This window comes from Anolis sagrei, chromosome 5 (genome assembly GCF_037176765.1).
Source record: "Anolis sagrei isolate rAnoSag1 chromosome 5, rAnoSag1.mat, whole genome shotgun sequence".
NCBI lineage: Eukaryota > Metazoa > Chordata > Lepidosauria > Squamata > Dactyloidae > Anolis > Anolis sagrei.
Window position 1 is genome coordinate 107573808 of NC_090025.1, and position 25413 is coordinate 107599220.

Sequence of the window (25413 nt, forward strand, 5' to 3'; positions counted from 1 at the left end):
CTCTCAATTCCCGTTGGAGTTGTCTGGATCATCCAAGGCTGGATTTCCTACATACCCGCTTCCAAATCCACAGATGGAGGAGAAGTCCTCAGCGGATCGTGTCCCTTATTGACAAACGTGGTGGGTGGGTTTCCTGGAAATGGGTTTCCCTAGAACAGCCGACATCCGGGCGTTCTCCTCCCTCCAGGTTCTCTCTTTCCTTCTCCCTCCAGCGCCGAGAAGGAAGGAAAAGCGGCGGGTTGTGCTCCAGAAACGCTCCAACAGCAAGAAAAACCGCACATAGGGCGGAGGGGAGGGCACCCCTGAAGAACTAAAGAAAAGGCCTCCTCCAGGGCACCGGGGAGAACCAGGGTCCCTTACTATAACTTTGCTCCCCCTTCGACTTCTTTCCCCAGCCCCCAAATGTCTGCCTGGGCAAAGAGTGAGAAACTGAACAAGCTTCACGTGTTTGCTAAATTTAAATTCGGGTTCCCTTGATTACTGTGCCTGTCCATTTTCTATGTACGGATGGCCCCAATACTGTTGGTTTCGCTTTGGTGGCAATAGAAGAAATGCTTTCGCCTTTAAAAATGTCATTCTGTACCACATCCCCTTTAACCCAGCTTGCGAAGAAGGCCAGTTCCATCAAATCGGTGTCTGAGGCCCATTCTACGGTGCTATATACAATCCAGATTATCTGCCTTGAACTGGGACATATGGCAATGTATACTTAAATAATCCAGTTCAAAGCAGAGCCTGTGGATTATTTGATTTGATAAAATGGATTATATGGCAGTGTAGACTAATATAATCCGGTTCAAAACAGATTATGTGGACTATCTGATTTGATAACTAGTGTAGTGTAGACTAATATAAACCAGTTCAAAGCAGATACTGTGATAACTAGTGCAGTGTAGACTAATATAAACCAGTTCAAAGCAGATACTGTGGATCATTTGATTTGACAACCTGGAATATATGGCAAATTAGAGTAATATCCAGTTCAAAACAGATAATGTGGATTATTTGATTTGAGAAACTGGATTATATGCCATTGGCAGTGTAGACTAATATGAACCAGTTCAAAGCAGATACTGTGGATTATTTGATTTCACAACCTAGATTATATGGCAATGTAGACTCACATAATCCAGTTCAAACCAGATAATGTAGATTATTTTATTTGATAACCTCGATTATGTGGCAGGGTATAAGAAGCCCAACTCCATCAAATCGGTGGCTGAGGCTCCTTCTATGCGGCCATTATAAAATCCAGATTATCTGCTTTGAACTGGATTACATGGCAATGTAGAGTCATATAATCCAGTTCAAAGCAGACCCTGTGGATTATTTGATTTGATAACCTGTATTATATGGCAGTGTAGACTAATATAATCCAGTTCAAATATGATAATATGGATTATCTGATTTGATAACCTGGATTATATGACAGTGTAGACTAATATAAACAGTTCAAAGTAGACCGTGTGAACTATTTGATTTGATAACCTGGATTATATGGCAGTGTAGACTAATATAATCCAGTTCAAAGCAGATCATGTAGATTGTTTGATTTGATAATCTGGATTATATGGCAGTGTAGAGGGCCAGGAGGATTGTGAAGGCTTGAAAAGTTTGAGGACCCCTGCACTGACTCTTTAAACGTAATTCTTAGCCTACATGGAAGGGTATTCTATAAATCTCAAGGAATCTAAAGCATTAAAATATAAATCGTTTGGAGAGAAGGGGCTTGTGAATCGAGAAATACATTTCTACTGTGAAAGGAAACCTATGGGTTCTTATTAGCTGTGAAAAGGAGGATTGTGGCCTTTCAACCTGCCTCCCAATAGGCAGGTGGCCTTCTTTAATCTTTGGCTTCACTGAGGCTGGAGCCACACAGCCACATAATGCTGCTTGAACTGCATCAGAGGGATAGCGTCCGCCCATTGGTCAAAAAGGCAGTTTATGGATATAATCCACTGGCCGTAATGTAGTTCAAGTTGCATTGTATGGCTGAGAAAGGAGACATCCTTCCTCAGATTTCTTTCAATGGGCTTTGAAGCCGCTTCTCTGTTGCTGGACGGGGAAAAGAAAAAAATCCCGGGATGGGCTTATCCTCTAGTTTTATGCTGATGCTTTCATGGAAAAGTCAATGTAAATATGTCCATTTGCACCACAAAGGGTCACTATAGGGAATAAGGAGCCCCTGGTGGCTGGCGCAGTGGGTTATATCCTTGTGCCGGCAGGACTGAAGCCCAACAGGTCGCAGGTTCGAATCAGGGGAGAGCGTGGATGAACTCCCTCTGTCAGCTCCAACTCCCCATGCAGGAACATGAGAGAAGCCTCCCACAAGGATGGTAAAAAACATCAAAACATCCGGGCATCCCTGACACGGGGGGGGGGGGGGGGGGGGACCTAGGGAATAAAGGTGACATATGTATAAAGGGAAGGGAAAAGCCACCAAGAGAAGACATGTTGTCATGGAGGGATTGTGAGGTATCAGCCATTTCACGGATGTCATTCAGTTGTATGGGAAAGAAACGTCTGTAGCCAAACCCTCGTAGCAGGAGCCTTTCTGAGATGCTGGAAGAGTGCAAGGAATGGAAAGAACACACCGTTCCCGCATCCCAAAGTCGCGTCGCTTTGCCGAGCTTCTTGGCTGCTGGCATTCCCATTTGGAACGGGGAGAGCTCTGGCCCAGCCACACCTGGGGGGCCTCGTGTTCCCCTCCTCGGGATCATTTCCATTGATACCTATGGAGCTTGTTTCTGAGGATACTTTGAGGACCCCTCGTCTAAATTATCAAACCACAAGGAAAACGTCTGCTTATCTCAACAAGAGCAAACAATATATAGTAGAGGGGGTTGTTGTTCTACAGCTCCCTCCGTTTGGTGGGCAAAACTGGGCTTCTAGTGTTGGACTGCAACTCCCAACATCCCCAGGGGCTGCTGGAAGTTGTGCTTCTAACCATATCTACCAGCTGCTCATTTTGTCCAGCCCTACGTATTATTTTTCCTTACTTACTTAGTTGATCCCTCGTAGCTCCAGGATGATTGTCTTTCAGATGTGTTGTCCCTAAGTGGCTGTGGAGCCCTATTCCTGATCCTGATCTGCATGTTCTTCTGCAGTGAGGACATTGCTTTCCAGTTTGACATGCCTTCCTCTTGGCAGTTTCTCCTTTTTGCCCTCTATTCATGCCGTTTCGAATTCTGCAGCACTGCTGGTCACAGCTGACCTCCAGTTAGAACGCTTAAGTTCTCAGTTTTCCATTATTGAGTTCGGAGAAGAGTAACTGCTTTGGGAGAAGGTGATCTGGCATTAGGGCGCCTTGAGTTGATGGCAAGGAGCTTCCCTTCAATGCTGGTGGTCTTTGCTTCTTCCAGAATGCTGACATTTGTCCCCTGTCTCCCCAAGAGATTTGCAGGATTTTTCTGGAGGCTGCTGATGGAGTTGAGTATGAAGTCTGCAGACAGTCCAAGTCTGTAAAGACACAAAGGCGTATAGCAGGGTTGGGAGGACAATGGCTTTATAAACAAGCACCATGGTATCCTGCACCAAGGTGCTGCACTCGAAGACCTCAGGCGGGAACACGGAATGCTGCAGTCAGAGCTCAGGCGGTGTTCCTTCCGAATACTGCATTTGCAGAGCTCAGACGGTGTTCCTTCCCAATGCTGCACTCGCAGAGCTCAGGCGGTGTTCCTTCCGAATGCTGCACTCGCAGAGCTCAGGCAGTGTTCCTTCCGAATGCTGCACTCTCAGAGCTCAGGCGGTGTTCCTTCCGAATGCTGCACTCGCAGAGCTCAGGCGGTGTTCCTTCCGAATGCTGCACTCGCAGAGCTCAGGCGGTGTTCCTTCCGAATGCTGCACTCAGCTCAGAGCTGAGCTGCAGAGCTCAGGCGGTGTTCCGGGACATAAGAACTAACCTCTCTACTGAGTTTTCCTAGCTGGAAGGGGAGGGAGGATCCTCAAAAACAGGCATCCTCAAACTGTGACCCTCCAGCTATTTGGGCCTTCAACTCCCAGAAATCCTGACAATTGTACAAGCAGGTTAGGGCTTCTGGGAGTTGGAGGCCCAAACAGCTGGAGGGCCGTAGTTTGAGGATGCCTACCTATGAGCCTCGTCCCAAAAGGCTCCCAGTGGTTTTGACGATTTGTACTGTGAACTGAAAGGCTTAGGAACTGGATTGAGCTGGAGTCAGGTTTGATCCAGGCGGCAGGAACGTAGGAGTCAGTCTTCATTTGGGTTCAAGCCTTTGGAGCAGAAGGGCCTGGGAGTCTTCCATGGAAATCGAAGCTGCATTGAAGCTTACAGGCAGAGTCCTCAAGTTACTACCAAGATCGATTCTGGAAGTTTGTTCTTAAGTTGAATGTGTTTGTAAATTGGAACAGGTATATTTTTAAAACGTTACTCCAGCCTATATATGTGTGTGTAAGTCCAGCCTATGTATGTATGTATGTATGTGTGTGTGTGTGTGTATACACACACACACACACACATATATATACACACACTAGCCATGCCCTGCCACGCATTGCTGTGGCTCATTCTGTGTATTTGTGTTTTGTGTGTATATATGTGTATATTTGTATATGTGGTTTTGTGCATGCATTGTAATATATTTTTTTGGCTTTTTAAGTCTCTTCCGTTGTGTTTTTCAGTGTTTTTATGTGTGATGGTTACTTGTTGGCCTGATAGGTGTATTGTGTCCAAATTTGGAGTCAATTCACCCAGTGGTTTTTGAATTATGTTAATCCCACAAACGAACATTACATTTTTATTTATATAGACTAGCCGTCTTCTGCCAGGCGTTGCCGTGGCCCAGTCTGTGTATGTGTTTTGTGTGTGCATATTTATGTGTATGTGTGTGTGTGTATCTGTGTATATGTGTATATATGTGGTTTTGCGCATGCGGTGTAATTTTTGTTTGTTTTGCTTTTTAAGTCCCTTCCGCTGTGTTTTTCAGTGTTTTTATGAGTGATGGTCACTCCTTGGCCTGATAGATGTTTTGTGTCCAAATTTGGTGTCAATTCACCCAGTGGTTTTTGAGTTATGTTAATCCCACAAACGAACATTTCATTTATATAGATATGGACAACCCCCCCCCCCCCCCCACACACACACACACACTGAACTTGCTGACTGAAAGGTCGGGAGTTCGAATCAGAGGGAGTAGGATGAGCTCTGGCTGTTAGCCCCAGCTTCTGCCAACCTAGAAGTTCAAAATATGAGTAGATTAATAGGTACTGCACTCTATTCAGTCATGCCGGTCACATGACTGAGAAGGAAGGGAGATGAGCACCCCCACCCCCTCCCCCAGAGCCGGACACTACTAGACTTAATGTCAAGGGGAAACCTTTACCTTTACTTATACAGACATAGATACATACATGGTCTGGACTTACATTCAAATATTGTACCTGTTAGCTTTGGATAGCTTTGGATAACCTAGGTAAGAGTGAACACTCCTGTGGTGTTTGTTTTGCTACCTGTGCTGTTTTGTTGACTTTGCCTGGCTTTCTGTCCTTGTGAAAATTGGATTTTGATAAAATTGGCTTGTTGTGGAAACAAGGATTGGTGTGAAAGTTTCAATGGAGACCCCTTTCTCCCATCATAACTCTTTCAGGAGTGCATTTCCCTTTTCAGGGGTGGAAACTCACTTCCTGTTGTCTCACCCCTGTTCTTAACTGTGAGTCCTTTGTAAAACCGATGCTTGTAACTCGGGGATTGCTTGGATATAGAAAGTAGTTTCCTCCAATGAGTTTGTCACTCAAACTACCTTCTTCTTGTTGTAAAAAAGACGCACAAAAGGGACCTATGCTCTGTAAGCCAGGCGTAAGCACAGGTGTTTTGGACTTCAGAAGTTTCCCCAGGCCTGCTGTAAACCATTCCCTGGATTTCACAAATAATTTGAAGATTTCACAGCTTTGGAAAGCGAAGAACAGAGACAGCTGCAGCCCAAGAGTTAAACTGAACTTTATAAATAAAAAAAAACACGCACAGAGAGAAGTACAATACAGAAGGAAGGGAGGAACAAACACATATTCACAATTCAAGGGGAGAAGAAAGAGAGAAAGAACAGAGTGCAGACCTCCTCCAAAAGAGAAGGGTGGGAGGTCGAACTGGGTCCTCCTCGAGGCTGGATCTACACTACTCTATATCCCAGGATCTGAACATAGGCCCCTTCCACACAGCTGTGTAAAATCCCACTTTATCTGCTTTGAATTGGGTTATATGGCAGAGTGGACTCGGATAACAGTTCAAAGCTTGTATTGTGGATTATCTGCCTTGAGATTCTGGGTTATATGGTTGTGTGAAAGGGCCCCAGATTATCTGCTTATCCCAGTTTATATGGCAGTGTAGACTCATATAGTTCTGTGCAAAGCTGATAATCCGAGATATGGTCCTGGGATAGAGGGCAGAGTAGATCCAGACCAAGGGCCCTTCCACACAGCCAAGCCCATAGCCAGGATTTTGATTTGTGTGTGTGTGTTTGAGTCTGAGTGAGAGAGGATCTACCCTAGCAAACCTTTTGTATCCTTATCCCAATACCCCCATGCATATGGGATATATTGAGCATGGTGATCGGATCATGATATGAATAAACATAATCGTTTAAATAATAAATGTTATTTATTTACTTTCATTAACAAAATGTTTAGAATACTTTCTGACTTTTTTTTTTTACTTTACAGCAAAAATCTTCTTTTCTTCTCAATTACATTTTCCTGGTTTGATAGTGATGTCCCTATGGATGGAAACCAAGCCAATGCTGGATATGGACCAAACTTGGCACATAGAGCCAATGTGCCCAACTGTGTATAGAGGCAGGGATTGGGGAACGGGTCGCCCTTTTTCAAATGGGAGTTGTTGTTTACCTGGATCCAGAGAGTACCAGAAGGCAGCTGAGGGGCTCCACACACACCACTCCCAGCCACCAACCACTAGTATGGGAGTGTGGGGAGACTTCAATGCACAGGGCCTAAGGCCTGCTGTGTGCACTTGGCACCTGGGCTGTCAGCTCACTCCCCTTCCTCTCCTGGCACAGAAGGCTGAAACCAAGGGCCTCAAAAGTAAAGAGAGTGCATTGGGCTTTGAACTGGGTTATCTGAGTCCACACTGCCACGGTGGTCCACACTCTGGTTGCTCTGGTTACATCCCGAATATAGGAATATAGGTGGGCCTGCCTCTGAAGAGGCTAGGAAGCTTCAGCTATTCCAACTAGGAGGCCAGGTTGCTCATGGGAACAGGGAACGGGGTACAGGGAGTGCACAACTCCCCTGTTACACCAGCTCCACTGGCTGTCCAAACTTATCTCCCTCTACGAACCACCAAGGCAGATCTAATCCAAATCAGCCCATTGTGGCCCACTAAAACTTTATCTTCACCAGTAAATCAGTCTATTCTGCAAAGGCTTGATCCCACAGCCAGGATTTGAGTTTCTTCCGGAAGATCAGGAAGGATGGGGCAGATCTAATCTCGTTAGGGAGGGAGATCCACAGCGGAGGGGCCACCACAGAGAAGGCCCTGTCTCGCCTACCCACCAAAGATGGTGGTGGGACCGAGAGCAGGGCCTAGCAGGATGATCCACCAAGGACCTTAGGATCATCCCGCAAAACCCTGCTCTCGGTCCCACCACCATCTTTGGTGGGGATGAGAGACAGGACCTTCTTTGTGGTGGTCCCTTGGCTGTGGATCTCCCTCCCTAATGAGATTAGATCTGCCCCATCCCTCCTGATCTTCCGGAAGAAACTCAAATCCTGGCTGTGGGATCAAGCCTTTGTAGAATAGACTGATTTACTGGTGAAGATAAGGTTTTATTGAACAGGCAATGGACTGATTTGGATGAGGAATTGAATCAACAATCTGTTTTAATGTATATTTATAACTGTTTTTAATGTATGCTAATTGTATCTGGGGACCCTGTTGATGGCACAGTGTGTTAAACCACTGAGCTGCTGAACTTGTGGACCGTAAAGGTCACAGGTTCGAATCCGGGGAGTGGGGTGAGCTCCCGCTGTTAGCCCCAGCTTCGGCCAACCTAGCAGTTCAAAAACATGCAAATGTGAGTAGATCAATAAGTACTGCTCCGGAGGGAAGGTAATGACGCTCCATTCAGTCATGCTGGCCACATGACCTTGGAGGTGTCTACGGACAATGCCGGCTCTGAGGCTTAGAAATGGAGATGAGCACCACACCCCAGAGTCCGACGCGACTGGACTTAATGTCAGGGGAAAACCTTTACCTTTACTAATTGTATTTTATGTTATGTTATTATATTGTGTCGGCATCGAATAGTTGCCTGTTGGAAGGGGTTATCAAAGTTCTAAATAAATAAATATCTCCCAGAAAATGTGGGATTGCATTCAGCGGTGTGGAAGGGGCCTGAGACCCTGCAAAGGAGGAGAAAGGAGGAGAGAAAAGGCACTTGGAGGGTGATGAAGACTCCCCCCTCCCTTACCCGCCCCACCCACCCCAATAGAGGCCTGAATAAGATATTCACATTGACTATAAAAATAATAATAACAATAATTATCGTCGTCACAATAACAATTTCCATACAACCGCAAAGTGCTGGACCTGGCAAGGCTCCCGAGGGAAGGGGGGGGGAGGGAGAAGCCTTGTATGTGGGGCGGAATTCCGGGGAGGGGGCAAGTCGGGGTCTTGCGGGAAAGGAGGAGGCCTGGATCGTCTCTGAGAAAGTGTCCCAAGGCGCGGGAGGGGCGCCCTTCCTTTTGTTTTGGGGGTCAGTCACTGGGAGGCCCCGGCGGCGGCGGCGGCGCAGGCGGAGAGGGCCCAGCCGGGCAGGCAGTAGTAGGGGTAGTAGTAGGGCGGCGGGAGGTGGAGTAGCGGCGGGGGCGGCGGGGGCCGGAGCACCTCCCCCGGGTGGTACTGGCGCTGGTCGTCGCGGACGAGGACCTTGACGGCCACCTTCTTGGCGGCGGGCGCGGAGGCCAGGAGGTCCGCGGCCAGCTGGCGCCGCTTGGTCTTGTAGCGCCGGTTCTGGAACCAGATCTTGACCTGGGTCTCGGTCAGCTTGAGCGAGGCGGCGAGGTCGGCCCGCTCCGGCCCCGAGAGGTAGCGCTGGTGGTTGAAGCGCCGCTCCAGCTCGAAGACCTGCGCGTGCGAGAAGGCCGCCCGAGAGCGCTTCTTCCTCGCCTTCGGGGCCGCCGGAGGGGCCGCCGCCATGGGAGAGGAAGACGAGGACGAGGAAGACGAGGACGAGGAGGAAGGCGCTCTCGGAGTGGCCCTCTCCGCCGCAGGCTCCTCTGCCTCCCTCCCTGGGAGCGCCTGGCTGCACAGTCCGTCCACGCAACCGCGCGGGTGGCGAGGACACGCAGAGATCTCCTCCTCTTCCTCGTTGGGGTCCTCCAGGCGGCTGCGGTCGGCTGGGGAGGCAACAGATAGGGAAAGACTGAGTCAAGGGAGGCATTACGAAGGGGGGGGGGGGGTAAACAATCTTCTTCTATATACATAAAAATGGAATTTTCGTTTGTGGGATTAACAGAACTCAAAACCACTGGACGAACTGACACCACATTTGGATACAATACACCTATCAGGCCAATAAGTGACCCTCACTCATAAAAACACTGAAAAATACAACAGAAGAGACTTAAAAAGAAAAAAACCCAAACATGCACACAAAACACACACATATATACACACACAGAGAGAGAGAAAGGGCGACGGACGGAAGGAAGGAAGGAAGGAAGGAAGGAAGGAAGGAAGGAAGGAAGGAAGGAAGGAAGGAAGGACAAAGGGAAAGAAGGAGGGAGGGAAAGAAGGAAGGAAAGGAAGGTTGAGAAGGAAGGAAGGGGTGACGGAAATAAAAAAGTGAAAGAAGGAAGGAAAATAATGATGAAATATGATCAAAGAAGTTTTTGATGTTTATTTACTGTTAGATTGTATATAATATGAAAAAATATGAAATCAGAAGGAAGGAAAAGGATGGAAGGAGAGAAGGAAGTAGAGAGAGAGGGAAGGAAGGAAGGAAAGAGAGAAAGAAGGGAGGAAGGATGGAACAAAAGAGCAAAGATGGGGGGAAACAGGTAGACAAGGAAGAAAGAAGAAGGGAAGAGGGGGGAAAGAAGGCGGAAAAGGGAATGAAGGAAGGAGATAAAGAAAGAATGAGAGAAAGAGTGAGGGAAGGAAGGAAGGAACCATAGAACAAAGGAAAGGAGGAAAAAACAGGTAGAGAAGGAAGAAAGAAAAAGGGAAAGAAGAGGGGGAAAAGAAGGAAACAAAAGAGGGAATGAAGGAAGGAGAGAAAGAAGGAAAGGGAGAAAGAGGGAGGGAGGGAGGGAGAGAAGGAAGGAAGGAAGGAGAGAAAGAAGAAAGAATGAAACAAAAGAGCAAAGGAAGGGAGGAAAAAACAGGTAGAGAAGGAAGAAAGAAGAAGGGAAAGAAGAGGGGGAAAGAAGGAAAAAAGAGGGAACGAAGGAAGGAGAGAAAGAAGGAAAGAGAGAAAGAGGGAGGGGAGGAAGGAAGGAAAGAGAGAAAGAAGGAAGGATGGAACCAAAGAGCAAAGGAAGGGAGAAAAAACAGGTAGAGAGGGAAAAAAGAAGAAGGGAAAGAAAAATGAAGGAAGGAAGGAAGGAAAGAAGGAGAGAAAGAGGGAGGGAAGGTTGGCCACAGCAATCCGTGGTGGATACAGCTAGTCTATATAAATAAAAATGTAATGTTCGTTTGTGGGAGTAACATAACTCAAAACCTGCTGGACAAATTGCCACCAAATTTGGACACAAGACACCTACTAACCCAAGAAGTGACCATCACTCAAAAAATGATTTTGTCATTTGGGAGTAGTAGTTGCTGGGATTTATAGCTCACCTACAATCAAAGAGCATTCTGAACTCCACCAACGATGGAATTGAACCAAACGTGACACACAGGACTCCCATGACCAACAGAAAACACTGGAAGGGTTTGGTGGGCATTGATCTTGAGTTTGGGAGTTGTAGTTCACCTACATCCAGAGAGCACTGTGGACTCAAACTATGATGGATCTGGACCAAATTTGGCAGGAATACTCAATATGCCCAAAGGTGAACGCAGATGGAGTTTGGGGGAAATAGACCTTGACATTTGGGAGTTGTAGTTGCTGGGATTTATAGTTCACCTGCAATCAAAGAGCATTCTGAACCCCACTAATGGCAGAATTGGGGCAAACTTCCAACACAGAACCCCCATGACCAACAGAAAATACTTAAGGCCATCCAGTCCAACTCCCTTCACCGGGGCAAGAAAATATAATCAGAGCCCTCCTGGCAAAGAGCCATCCAGCCATAAATATAGATAGATAGATAGATAGATAGATGGATGGATAGATAGATAGATAGATAGATAGATAGATAGATAGAGATAGAGATAGATATGATTCACACACACATATTTATATGACAGATATAGTATCATAGATTTGAAAGGGACCCTAAAGAAGGACAATTCTATGTTGCATGTTCCAGAGTAGGCAAAAAAGAAAATCTCCACATCAACACTGGCAAAGAAACAGCAAGAAATACTGTTTACCCACAAGCATAAAGACATTACATATATCAGAAACCAACACTTTCTCATTACTTTATTTTCCAGATCGCCAGACTGGGCCACAGCAACGCCTGGCAGGGGGCGACTAGTGCACACATAGATTTACATACACCTCTCCTCCCCCCCCCCCCCACTGTCACATCACCCCCTCCCCCTTGAAAACAACCCTCCAGATTGGGACTCTTTTGCTTGAGGCCTTTTTCTATGGTGTCAACTTGCCCAATTATTGTCATAGTTGGTTCTGAAAGGGTCCTTTGGTTGATGTATTGTCAAAAGCTTTCATGGCCAGAATCACTGGGTTGTTGTAGGTTTTTCGGGCTGTATGGCCATGTTCGCCTGCATCTCTGGCAATCATCCTCAGAGATTGTGTGGTTCATTGGAAACTAGGAAAATTGGATTTATATATCTGTAGAAGGTCCAGGGTGGGAGAAAGAACTTGTGTCTGTTGGAGCTAGGTGTGAATGTTTCAACTGGTCACCTTGATTAGCATTTGATGGCCTGACAGTTTTTAGGTGTTGCTTGTTACTTCCTGGAGGAATCCTATGTTGAGAGGTGATTAGCTGTCCCTGATTGTTTCTTGTCTGGAGTTCCCCTGTGTATGAGTGTTCTTCTTTATTTACTATTATAATTTTAGAGCTTTTTAAAATACTAGTAGCCAGATTTTGTTCACTTTCATGGTTTCTGTCCTAAGTTGCCCTTCAAAAACAGCCTTTAGACTATTTTGAAAGTAAAAGAAAAATTCTTTACTTCAACAAACATAAAGGATAAGCAAATGCAATTGAAAAGTGCAAAAGAAAGCAATGAAGTCTTAATCCAGACACAAATTAAAGTCGCTAACAAAGTCCCAAAAGGAACACCAGTCTTCCATCAGGCAATGAACTAAGTCCTTAGCAGCAGACACAAAGCAGGCTCAACTGGAATCAAACATCAGTATCACAGTCCCAGTGAAAGCTGACTGCTCCTTCTGATTTATAGCCCTGAATTCCTCATACAGGAGGTGCTAGGGCGTCTCCCAATTAGCTCAGCATTTTTAGCAGCTATTCTAGCTGAACACAGTCTGTGCTCTGTCTCTTTTCCTCTTTTAGTCTCTCTAGAAATATGGGCACTTTCAAACCCTCTTCGTCTGATTCTTCTTCTCCCTCCAATTCCTGAGCATTTCCCTGCTCCCCTTCTTCTTCCAAAGATGAGGAATCCCTAACAGTTTCTTTCTTTCTGTTGAAATTGTCCACATCCTTGTGGATTTAAATGGCATCTCTTAAAGAAGAACACTCAAACACAGGGGAACTCCAGACAAGAAACAATCAGGGACATCGAATCACCTCTCAACAAAGGATTTCCCCAGGCAGTAACAAGCCACAACCTAAAAACTGTTAAGCCATCAAATGCTAATCAAGGTGGCCAATTGAAACATTCACACCTCCCTCCAACAGACAAGAGCTAGTTTCCAACAAACCACACAACCTCTGAGGATGCTTGCCACAGATGCAGGAGAAATGTTAGGAGGGAATGCTTCTAGACAAGGCCATACAGCCCAAAAAACCTACAACAACCCGGTCCCCTGGTTAGTTAGTTTGTTGGTTGCATGCTGCAAGTTGCTTCTGATGTGAGAGAATCAGCTGTCTACTCTACAAAGACATACCCAGGGATGTGTTGCAATCCTGCGGGGAAGCTTCTCAATACTCGCAGCAATACCTCAGCAAGGGAGAGTTCAAAAGTGGCAGGCTAAAACCCAGAAACTCAAGCCATGGCTGATATCGATGGGTGACTTGGAAGGTGCTGAACAGACTGTGCTCTGGCACCACGAGATGAAGCGCCAACCTTAGGAAATGGGGCCACAAAGTGGATTCCCAACATGTGAGTGTAGGGAAAGGCAAACCATACACCACCTAATACAATGCAACCTGAGCCCTGCCACATGCACAATGGAGAACCTCCTTATAGCAACACCAGAGGCATTCCAAGTAGCCAGCCTCTGGTCAAAGGACATTTAATAGAATGCTAGGTTTTTAAATGTTGTGTTTTTAAAGAGAAGCCTCCTGCAGGATAGTAAAACATCCAGGTGTCCCCATGGGCAACATCCCTGCAGATGGCCAATTCTCTCACACCAGAAACAACTTGCAGTTTCTCAAAGTCACCTCTGATACTATTGGGGGGGGGGGGGATTATTGCCTGATGGCAAGTTTTTGAATCAGAACTTTTTTTTAATTTTTTTTTTGTAAAGTATGATCTTCCTGAGAAGAGTTTTAAAATCACTTGAGTCAACCTTCTCCTTAATGGTAAATATCCACTTGTATTCATGCAAGGCAAATTACACTTGTCAGTTGTTTGACTGATATACCCGGTTATCTCTTTAAATCAGGCGTCCTCAAACTTTTTAAACAGAGGGCCAGGTCACAGTCCCTCAAAGTGTTGGAGGGCCGGATTATAATTTGAAAAAGGAAGAAGAATGAATTCCTATGCACATTGCACATATCTTATTTGTAGTGCAAAAACCACTTAAAAACAATACAATAATTAAAATGAAGAACAATTGTAACAAATATAAACTTATTAGTATTTCAATGGGAAATGTGGGCCTGCTTTTGGCTGGTGAGATAAGATTGTTGTTGTTGTGGTGTGCTTTCAAGTCATTTCAGGCTTACTTTGACCCTGAGCTGACCATGGAGGGCTGCATCCGGGCCCCTGCTTTAAACTGTTAGGAACAAAGATATGCAAATGCATAAAATATATAGCAGTTCTCCAGGAGTGTTGTTTCAGTCACCCAAAAATATATTATCTACTCTCCCATAAAATATATTGCTTTCAAATCATGCTCTCAAGAGACAAAACTAGGTAGTCTTCATTAAAAGTTTAACATAGGTGATTTCCTTACAAACTTCCTTACAAACTGTAAGTACATTGCTTATAGGTTTCATGTTAACTGAATTATACTTCAGACTGTACTACACATCTGATGCAAACAGACTTGTATATTGCTGTGAGTTTTCCTGGGCTGTATGGCCTTGTTCCAGAAGTATTCTCTCCTTTCCGGGCTGTATGGAACATGGCCATACTGTCTTAAAACTCACAGCAAACCACTGATTCCAGCTATGAAAGCCTTCAACAAGATTCATATATATTAACTGAACATCTCACTGCAACATACTGACTATACTCCTGCTCTGACATCTTCTAACTTCACTAACTTCTAACTTCCAACTGATTCAAGCATCAACTGACTTCTAATTGGCTTAATTTTGTGTGTGTGCATCAGGAGCAATTTGAGAAACTGCAAGTCCCTTCTGGTGTGAGAGAATTGGCTGCCTGCAAGGAAGTTGCCCATGGGACTCCGACATGTTTGATGTTCTACCATCCTTTACCATCCTTGTGAGAGGCTTCTCTCGTGTCCCTGCATGGGAAGCTGGAGCTGACAGAGGGAGCTCAACCTGCTCTCCCCGGATTTGAACCGCTGACCAATTATTGGTCAGCAGTCCTGCCGGCACAAGGGTTTAACCCATTGCACCAGCGGGGCTGACTTAACTGATTCCAACTGACTTCTGATTCCAACGCATTCTAAAATGGAGTCTCACTCTGAACATTCTAAGATCAGGGTCATATGGTCTGTAGTCCCTCCCACAATCTCTAACAACATAGAGTTAAGGGGAAAACTGCATACCAACACACACACACAATATAGTATGCAGTCTCAATTATATACATAACAAATAACTAGTATAGGAGGCTTGTAGAGGGTGACTATTTCCAACAAAGGTATCATCTTCCAAAGACTGAAACCAGGGGTCCTCAAACTTTTTTAAACAGAGGGCCAAGTCACAGTCCCTCAAACTGTTGGAGGGCTGGATTATAATTTGAAAAAAGCATGAATGAATTCCTATGCACACTACACATATCTTATTTGTAGAAAAAAAAAACACTTAAAAACAATACAATAATTAAAATGAAGAACAATTTTAACAAATATCAACGTATTAGTATTTCAATGGGAAGTGTGGGCCTGCTTTTGGCTGATGAGGTAGGATTGTTGTTGTTCCGGGTAAATGACCTTGGAGGGCCCTATCCGGCCGTCGGGCCTTAGTTTGAGGACTCTGCGGTTAAACCCTTTGCTGAAGGAAAGGTCTGTGGTTCGAATCTGGAGAGCAGGGTGAGCTCCCATATGTCAGCTCCAGCTCCCCGTGCGGGGACATGAAAGAAGCCTCCCACATGATAGCAAAACATCTCAAGGGGCGTCCCAAGGCAACGTCCTTGTAGACAACCAAATCTCTCACGCCAGAAGCGACTTGCAGTTTCTTGCAGTTTCTCACGTACTTCCTGAGGCGATAAAACAGAAACCATCCGTAGACATGGTAGTAGCTTGGAAATATAATAGAAGTTCCAATAGGATTGTATTTGTATCTTGTATTAATAATTTCACGGTGCAACAAAATTTGGAAGAAAAACAATCTGTTTCTATTTCCGCAGTTGCTCAACTAGAGATTATAACACAGGCCATCAATAACATTATGTAACATAATTTGATTTTTTTTGTTCCTCCTACAATATTTTTGCTTTGAACTGGATTATCTGAGTCCACACTGCCATATATTCCTGTTGCATTATTTCAGCGACCGAGGCCTTTTCGGAACTAACTCCCATGATGATGGAGTCCCGATTTGGAGTGACACCTTCTGAACACATCTTGCTAGAAAAGCCACATAACAGGGTTGCCTTAGAGCCATCACAAACTGGAAGGGGATTGAAGGAGTACAGCAGTATCCACGAAATAAAGGCTTGGAGGGCGAGTCAACACAGCGGGGGTCAATCCTACTACAGTAGCTTGCAAATATTACACTGGCCAACACATATTTACGAGGGTGGGTGAAAAAGTAATGCCTCCATCGCTCTAACTTTTTTTTCTTTCACAACTACTGGACTATCTATTTATGATATGACAGAGCTAACCTTACTCTACTGATAAGAGTCTTTTTTTACGACTGACTGATTAGAACCAAGAATTTGAAGCTAAAAGCGTCGTTACTGAATTTCAGCTAGCACCTCCCAACAAAGGACTCCTCCAGCCAGGAAGCAGCCAGGCTTTGAAGCTGCAAGGCTAATCAAGGTGATCCCTTGCAACATTCACCCTTGCCTCCAACAGACCCACCCTGGACATTCCACAGATATATAAACTTCACTAGCCTAGTTTCCAACAAACCTCACAATCTCTAAGGATGCCTGCCGTAGATGTGGGTGAAACGTCAGGAAAGAATGCTTCTGGAACATGACCATACAGCCCGGAAAACTCGCAACAACCCAGTTATTCCGACCATGAAAGCCTTGGACAACACATAGAACTAATCATTGGTCAAAGCAGCCAGGCTTTGAAGCTGCGAGGCCGTTCAATAATAATTAAAAATGGCCAATTACAACATTCACACCTGCCTAAAGCAGACAAGAGTTCTTTCTCCCACCCTGGATATTCCACAGATATATACATCTCACTTGCCTAGCCTTTTCTTTTCTTTTCTTCTCTCTCTCTCTCTTTCTTTTTTTGCTTGTTCGCATTTCCACCAGACCTCACAACCTCTGAGAATGCATGCCATAGATATAGGCAAAACATCAGGAGAGAATGCTTCTGGAACATGGCCATACAGCCTGGAAAACTCACAACAGCCCAGTGATTCCGGCTTTGAAAGCCTTCAACAACACTGAAGAATGTTTATGATTTTTTCCCTTCTGACTTTTACCTGTTTGGACCTCTGAAAGATAAGCTTTGGCTGAGTTAAAGGATGGTGCAAATGATGGTGACTATGGGCCCTTCCATACAGCGCTAGAACCCAGATAATCAAGGCAGAAAATCCCACAATATGTGCTTTGAACCACGTTATCTGAGTCCACACTGCCGTATATCCCGGTTCAAAACAGAAAATGTGGCATTTTATTCAGCTGCGTGGAAGAGGCTTATGTTGAGCGGTAGTTTTGTGTCGAGGACAGGCTACGATCCTTAGCAACTTTTGCTGTTATGGGTTCATTCCTAACGTTTTTATGACACAGGAGGCAAAACTTTTTGACCCACCTCGTATTTTAGTGCCTCAAATATCATCCCTGTGTCTGGATATATTTGACCTGCTGATTCCAGAAACGACACCAATTTCCCCCCATGAGATCTAGTTTTTGAGATACAGAACATAATATATGCCATGTAGCAGTCTCCATCTGCTCGCCCATAGAAAACCATGATAACCATATCAAAGGCCCCTTCTATTGTCTGTCTGTCTGTCTGTCTGTCTGTCTGTCTGTCAGTCTATCTATCTACTATCTATCTATCTATCTATCTAAATATCTATCTATCTATCTATCTATCTATCTATCTATCTATCTATCTACATCCCGAAGGGGACGCAGAGCTGCTTACAAGGTATATATTATACATACAATATATTATATTATTAGCATAGCAAGTTATCAGTATTATATATTACTATATTGTACTATATATTAGTATACCTTCTAGACTGGTTAGACTGATTATTCAGATGATCAAAGCAAATAATCCATATATGCTGGAATCTGCTCTGAGTCCCCTGGTGTTGTTGTTGTTATGGATTTAATGAGTCACACCGCCATATAATCCAGTTCAAAGCAGATAATCTGGATTTTATATGACAGTGTAGAAGGAGCCAAAGAAACTGGAGCTGATGCGGTATATCCTATGGCATTTTCTGAATCAGCGACCCAAGGACAAACCAAAACAGCCAGGATTTCTGTGTGACTGGGGTTTTATTGTGGATATAGGTTTATGAATGCTGGAATGGAAAACAACAACTGGAGTTTGCCCATCAGCAAGTGGACAACATTAGTTGAATATATGAATTATCTTCTAGTAGCTGGAAAAATAGCCTAGACGATCTAATATTATTATTACCGTACACGAGGCAGAAAATCCCACAATATATGCTTTGAACTGGATTATCTGAGTCCACACTGCCATATATTCCAGTTAAAAGCAGAAAATGGGGGATTTGTCTTCTGGCAACCGATATTGCAGAGGGATATGGCAGAGCAGTGGGAAACACTACACCAAAACACTATACTAGGCTGGCTCTGTAAAATATCCTTATATTGCATTGCATTGCATTGCATTGCATTGCATTGCATTGCATTGCATTGCATTGCATTGCATTGCATTGCATTGCATTGCATTGCATTGCTTTGCTTTGCTTTGCTTTGCTTTGCTTTGCTTTGCTTTGCTTTGCATTGCATTGCATTGCATTGCATTGCATTGCATTGCATTGCATTGCATTGCATTGCATTGCATTACATTACATTACATTATAGTACTAGCTTGGGGACCAGCGGTGCTCAGGGTTATTTGAGAAAGAGATTGCTTATCTGTGATCCAAATTGAGTCTAGATCCAATGTCAGCTGGATCAGTGGGTGTGGGTGAACTACAAATCCCATATGCAAGTCCCATTGTAGATAGTTTATCATCCTCCACACTGCACTAGGATGATATTATATTATATTATATTATATTATATTATATTATATTATATTATATTATATTATATTATAGTAATACATTATAATACATTATATTCTCATTTTCTCAATTTGCTTCTCACATGATAAACAAATAGATATTATATTATAACTATGTAAATAAAATGTAATGTTAGTTTGTGGGATTAACATAACTCAAAAACCACTGGACGAATTGACACCAAATTTGGACAGAATACACGCATCAGGACAACGACTGACTATCACTCATAAAAACACTGAAAAAAACAGCAGAAGAGACTTAAAAAGCCAAAAAAACAAAAAAAAAATTACAACACACGAGCAAAACCATACACACACACCTATATATACACACGCAAACACACATATATACACATATACACAAATATATACACACACAAAACACAAAACACACAAAACACAGACTGGGCCACAGCAACGCGTGGCAGAGGACAGCTAGTAATATAATATATTGTCTATGTTGTGCGGTTTCCAGACTGTATGGCCCTGTTCCGACAAACGAACCTTACATTCTTATTTATAGAAGATTATATTATATTACAGAAATATTTTCTCAATTTGCTTCTCACATGATAAATAAATAGATATATTATATCACTTAATATCATATAATACAATGTGCGTTGTGTGGTGTCCAGGCTGTATGGCCCTGTTCTGGCAGCACTTTCTCCTGACGTTTCGCCTCCATCTGTGGCAGGCACCTTCCGAGGATCGTCAGGAGAGAAAAATGCTGCTCGAACACGGCCATATAGCCCGGAAACCACACAACACCACGGTGATTCCGGCAGTGAAAGTCTTGGACGATATATTAATATAGTATCCTTTAAAAAAGGTAGGGATTGTGAAGCCAAGACGAGGCTTGGCGGAGAAGGATGAGCTTCTTCTGGGCGCCGCACTTTCCTCGAAAGCAGGGTTGACTGTTTGAGGGGGTGAAAGCATGGACGGGACCCAAGCGGCGAGGAAGGCCGAGAAAGAGGACAGCGATTATTTCTTTCCTCGCCTCCATCATCTCCTCTTTCACTTATTGCTTTTGCTATGAAGTCATTGCCGCAACAAGGCATTCCTTTTTTTCTTGGGACCCCCCCCCCTCCCCCTTTCTTTCTTGGTAGACCACCAAGGTTGCTGCCAGCAAACCAAGGCAAATGTACAAGCTCTCTGCAGATATATGTCCCGTTGGAGTAGCCAGGAAAACTATCTTCCCCCTCCCGTAAACGAAAATGTGTCTGTCAGGAAGATATCACAACTGTCCCTTTTGCTATCACAGGTACTTCCAACCTGTCTCGTCTCCGCCATCGCCTTCTTCTCCAATTCAGGGGCAAACAGGTAGCCCAAGGCTCCAACCAAGACGGTGGAGTCTCAGAGCCCATCACACTATGTAACACGAATTTTCCCTGGGTTATAAATGAGTTAACGGCGCTCCATGCAGTCATGCCGGCCACATGACCTTGGAGGTGTCTACGGACAACGCTGGCTCTTCGGCTTAGAAATGGAGATGAGCACCACATGACTGGACTTAATGTCAGGGGACTACCTTTACCTTTACCTTATAAATTAGTCCCCTGGAGAGGGAGGGCGGTCTATAAATAAAATTATTATTATTATTATTATTATTATTATTATTATTAATTAGAAAGATGAGTCCACAGCAGGCACTGCTGGCTGTTGTATTGGATCACACGTCGGAGACTTCCCAAGTGTCTAGGGCTGTGTGATACATCGGCGAGTAGGGTACCCTTTTGCAGCTGGCCGATGGTAATCTTGTCAGCGCCGATTGTGTTTAAGTGCAGGCCAAGGTCTTTAGGCACTGCACCCAGTGTGCCGATCACCACTGGGACCACCTTTACTGGTTATTATTATTATTATTATTTGAAACACAACAAGATGAATGTAATTATTGTTGTGTTGTTGTTGTTGTTGTTGTTGTTATTATTATTATTATTTCCTAATCGCTTCTGTTACAAGAAATAGGAAAAGTTTATTAAACTGTAAAAACTTACTTTGTGCGGGACATCCTGCAACGCATTTTTCTCTAGTTTTTCAGTGAATCTCTCATAGTTCCCCACTAATTCAACACAGTTTGTGGAAGCCGCAAAAACAAAATTTCTGGAGTATAAGAACTACTTTCAAAGTAAGTACTGCACAATGAAATAGGAAATAACACTTTCAAAGCAGGATCAAATACTCCCCCCCCCCCCCAAATCCTGTTGCTTATAGTGTCATAGAAGATGAATTGGAGTAAAGTGTTATTGTATTATTATTATTATTATTATTATTATTTATTATTATTATTAGCCATACCTTGCCAGGCGTTGCTGTGGCCCAGTCTGCGTGTTTTGTGTGTGTATATATATGTATATATATGCATATATTTGTGTTTACGTGTGTATATATGTGTTTGCATGTATATGTGTGTGTGGTTTTGTGCATGCTGTTGTAATGTATTTTTTGGGCTTTTAAGTCTCTTCTGCTTGTTTTTCAGTGTTTTTATGGGTGATAGTCACTCACTGGAGTGATAGGTGTATTTTGTCCAAATTTGGTGTCAATTCGTCCAGTGGTTTTTGAGTTATGCTAATCCCACAAACAAACATTACATTATTATTATTATTATTATTATTATTATTATTATGTAAAGTCAAGGCGTCAATTTTATTTTTTTAGGTGACAAGGATTCATAGAATCATAGAGTCAGAAGAGACTACATGGGCCATCTAGTCCACAACCACTCAAGTACAGGAAAAACACAATCAAAGCACCCCGGAGAGATGGCCATTGAGTCGCTCCTCACCACTGAAGCCCATTGGGTGAATCACACACTCTCAGCCTCGGAGAAACCTGCAAGAGGCTCGCCTCAGCGCTGAACAACAACAAGAGATTGGATGGACTTCCTTCAGGAATGCTTTTTAGGCCCCTTCCACACAGCTGAATAAAATCCCACATTATCTGTTTTGAACTGGAATATATGGTAGTGTGGACTCAGATAACCCAGTTCAAAGCAGATATTGTGGGATTTTTGCCTTGATATTCTGGGTTATATGGCTGTGTGGAAAGGCCCTCCTGGGTGCCGTGTTATTCCACTTTAATTGCGCAGTATTTACTTTAAAAGTTGTTATACCCCAGAAACCTCCACAAACTAGGTTGAATTGGTTGAGACTCTCATTGCAAAACTACAGCAAAATGTGCTGCGGGATGTCCTACACACAAAAGTTTTTGCAGTTTAATCAAATTTTCCCATTTTTTAAAATGATAGACCCAATTAGGAAATGACATTTATAACCCAGGAACAAAACTTGTGTGTAAGATTGCAGACCTGGGCGCCTGGATTAAAGCTAAAAGCGTTGAGTTTTAGTTTTGTCCATTCACAGATTGGATAAGAGAGGGAAAGTGCCCAGGCTTGGTATTTCCAGGGCTAGAAAACAGAAACGTAAGCGAGCTTTACTCCCTGAAGAGAAGCAGCCATTCGTCGAAATAGACTGCTTACTTTTGATGGAGCGGAGGAAGCCTCCACGCCAAACAAACAGCGTTGAAACAGGCTGGATCCACACTGCTATATAATGCAGTTCGGAACAGCATTGTATGGTCAGTGTAGACTCATACAAAACACAGATGCAGTTAAACTGTATTATGGGGGCGACACTGGCAATAGAATGCAGGGACTGCATCACAGGGCGGTGGAGATCCAGTCACAGGAGCACTTAAGGGAAGAAGCCCATTTTTAAAGAAATCCTCAAAACCCCAAGTTGTGTTCCTCCCTGCAAGCAGTCAGCATTGACTTCTGGTACGATATGGCTTCGAGCACACAGAGGAGAGAATTCTTTTCCTTCCCTTCCCTCCCTCCCATGCTTGTTTGCTTGCTTGCTTTTCTTTTCTTTCTTTTCCTTACCTTTCTTTGTCTTCCTTTCCTTTCCTTCCTTCCTTCCCTTTCCTTTCCTTTTCTTTTCATTTTCTTTCCTTCCTTGCTTTCTTTTCCTTTCCTTTCCTTCCTTGCTTTTTTCTTTTTCTTTCTTTCCTTGTTTTCCCTTCCTTCTTTTCTTTTCCTTTCTTCCTTGCTTTCCTTTCCTTTCCCTTCCTTCTTTATTTTCTTTTCCTTCTCTTCCTTGCTTTCTTTTCTTTTCCCTGCCCCTTTGCTTGCTTGCTTGCTTTCTTTTCTTTTCCTTATTTTGCCTTCCTTCCTTCCTTTCCTTTCCTTCCTTTCTTTCCTTTCCCTTTCTTCCATGCTTGCATTTTCTTCCTTTCCTTTCCTTTCCTTTCCTTTCCTTTCCTTTCCTTTCCTTTCCTTTCCTTCCCTTCCCTTCCCTTCCCTTCCTTGCTTTCCTTTCCTTTCCTTTCCTTTCCTTCCCTTCCTTCCTTCCTTGCTTTCCTTTCCTTTCCTTTCCTTTCCTTTCCTTTCCTTTCCTTGTTTTCCCTTCTACCTTTCCTTTCCTTTCTTTTCTTGCTTTCTTTCTTTTCCTTTCCTTCCTTGGTTTTCCTTCCTTCCTGTCCTTTCCTTTCCTTCTTTAGTTTTCCTTCCTTCCTTCCTTCCTTCCTTCCTTCCTTCCTTCCTTCCTTCCTTCTTTCCTTCCTTCCTTCCTTCCTTCCTTCCCTTTCCTCCAGAGGACCACAGTCCAAAACCCGACTTCTCTGAAATTGCATGGCAGGAGTCTGCTACAGCTGACCAAATGCAGGCAGTCCCCATGTTACCAACACGATCGGTTCTGTAGGTGTTTTCTTAAGCTGGATTTGTTTGTAAGTAGGAAGAGATACATTTTTGGATATATATATATATATATATATATATATAGAGAGAGAGAGAGAGAGAGAGAGAGAGAGAGAGAGGTCGAGCGCAGCGAGTTTTGGATAGCATAGCATAGTTAGCAGCCCTGTGGTGTTTGCTGTGCTGTGCCTGTTCAGAAGAAATCCCCTCACTTTTTGTCTCCGGGATCATTGGGTTTTGATAAATGTGGCTTGTTGTGCAAACAAAGATGAATCTCTACTGAAGTCGAGCCCTGACTGAATATTCCTTCCGAGGGAATGGTGATAATTCTTCCAGGAGTGAATTTCCTTTTCGAGAGAATGATAATAACAATTCCAAGAGTGAATTTTCCTTCTTAATATATCATCACACTAGAGAACGAATCCCCTTTAAATCTGGTTTCTGCCTCCTGCGGAATTCTGGAGTTTGTAGTTTAGTGAGGCTGTTAAAGGCTCCTCCCTAAACTACAAACCCCAGAATTCTGAGGGACACGAACCGGATTTAAAGTGGATTCATTCTCTAGTGTGACGAGGTCCCTAGAAGTCGATTTCTCTGCCTTCCTGTTGCCGGCGACGTTCTTAACTAGGAGCAGTTTGCAAATCGGATGTTTTTAACTGAGTTTCAGACTCTTTCGAGTCTAAGTTAGAGGGGAGGGCGCCTGTAAGCCTGGATAATAGTAACATCACTCCTTTCCATTCCCCGGTGACGAAAGGCGAGGGACTTCTAGCGAGTCTAACCCTAACCAGGCAGTTGGAGGAGGCAGCGCTTCCTTTCCCGGTGATCATTGGGTTTGGGGGGAAATGGCTTGTTGTGGAAACAAGGATTCGGTGGAGAGCCCTTTCCTTCTGGGCGCCACCCTCGGTTCCCTGCCTACCTGAGGATGGGTCAGGCTGCTCCGTGTGGTCCTTGGCGGGGCCTTCGGGGAGGAGGACTCCCTCGCCTTCTCCCTCCTCCTCCTCGTCTTCCTCCTCGTCCTCTTCTTCTTCGTCGTCCTCTTCCTCCTCTCGCTCCTCGCTCAAGGCCGAGTCGGAGTCCCAAGGAGCCGGGGCGGAGGGCCCCAAAGCGGGCTGGTGGTGCTGGAGAGCGGCGGCGGCCTGGAAGAGCTTCCAGCAGCAGGCGTCGGGGCTGGCCAGGGCGCCCCCTGCCGGCGGAGGCGGGAGCTGCAGCCGCCCGTGCGCGAAGCCCCGCTCCTCCTTCTTGTTGAGGATGGCTTGGATGGAGAAGGGCGTCGGGGCAGGGACGCTGCCTCCTCCGCCGCCGCCGCCGCGTAGGGCCATGGCGCTTCTGGGCCGCCCTTCAGCTGGGCCCGCGCATGGCAGCCGAAGCAGCAACAAGAGCAGCAGCAGCAGCGGGAGCCCTCGGCGCCCACCGCAGCCCTCCCATTCAAGGCTCTTCCGCTGGCCTGCGCTGCTGCCGGGACCCCCGCTCCCTCCCTCCTCCCTCACTCTCTCCTTCCTTTCTCTCTCTCTCTCTCTCTCACTTTCCCTCCTTCCTTCCTTCCCTCCCTCCCCGTCGTTGCCGCGCCTCTGTTTCTCGTCTCGGCCGCTCGCTGCCTTTTTCTCGCGCGGCCGGCTGTCATGCCTCGCCGCTGAGTGACAGCTCCACCGTCCGGCGCGCTCCCATTGGGCTGGGCTCCGC

The 25413-nt window shown here is 44.8% G+C and overlaps 1 protein-coding gene across 1 annotated transcript; it reads right to left on the reverse strand.

Moving 5' to 3' along the window:
• Positions 1-8445: 8445 nt before the first annotated feature.
• On the reverse strand, positions 8446-25192 carry NKX3-2 (NK3 homeobox 2). The gene is made up of 2 exons (XM_060777965.2): positions 24650-25192; positions 8446-9366 (listed from the first exon to the last, which is right to left on the reverse strand). Exons 1-2 carry the CDS (start codon positions 25050-25052, stop codon positions 8729-8731), a joined length of 1041 nt encoding a protein of 346 aa, XP_060633948.2. The 5' UTR covers positions 25053-25192; the 3' UTR covers positions 8446-8728.
• Between the last annotated feature and the right edge of the window lie 221 nt (positions 25193-25413).

Excerpts from the sequence above, each read along its gene's own strand:
- NKX3-2 (XM_060777965.2), bottom strand. The coding sequence starts at position 25,052 with ATGGCCCTACGCGGCGGCGGCGGCGGAGGAGGCAGCGTCCCTGCCCCG. Across the intron at positions 9,367-24,649 it reads GCAGCCTGACCCATCCTCAG|CCGACCGCAGCCGCCTGGAG; the intron begins GTAGGCAGGGAA and ends TTGCCTCCCCAG.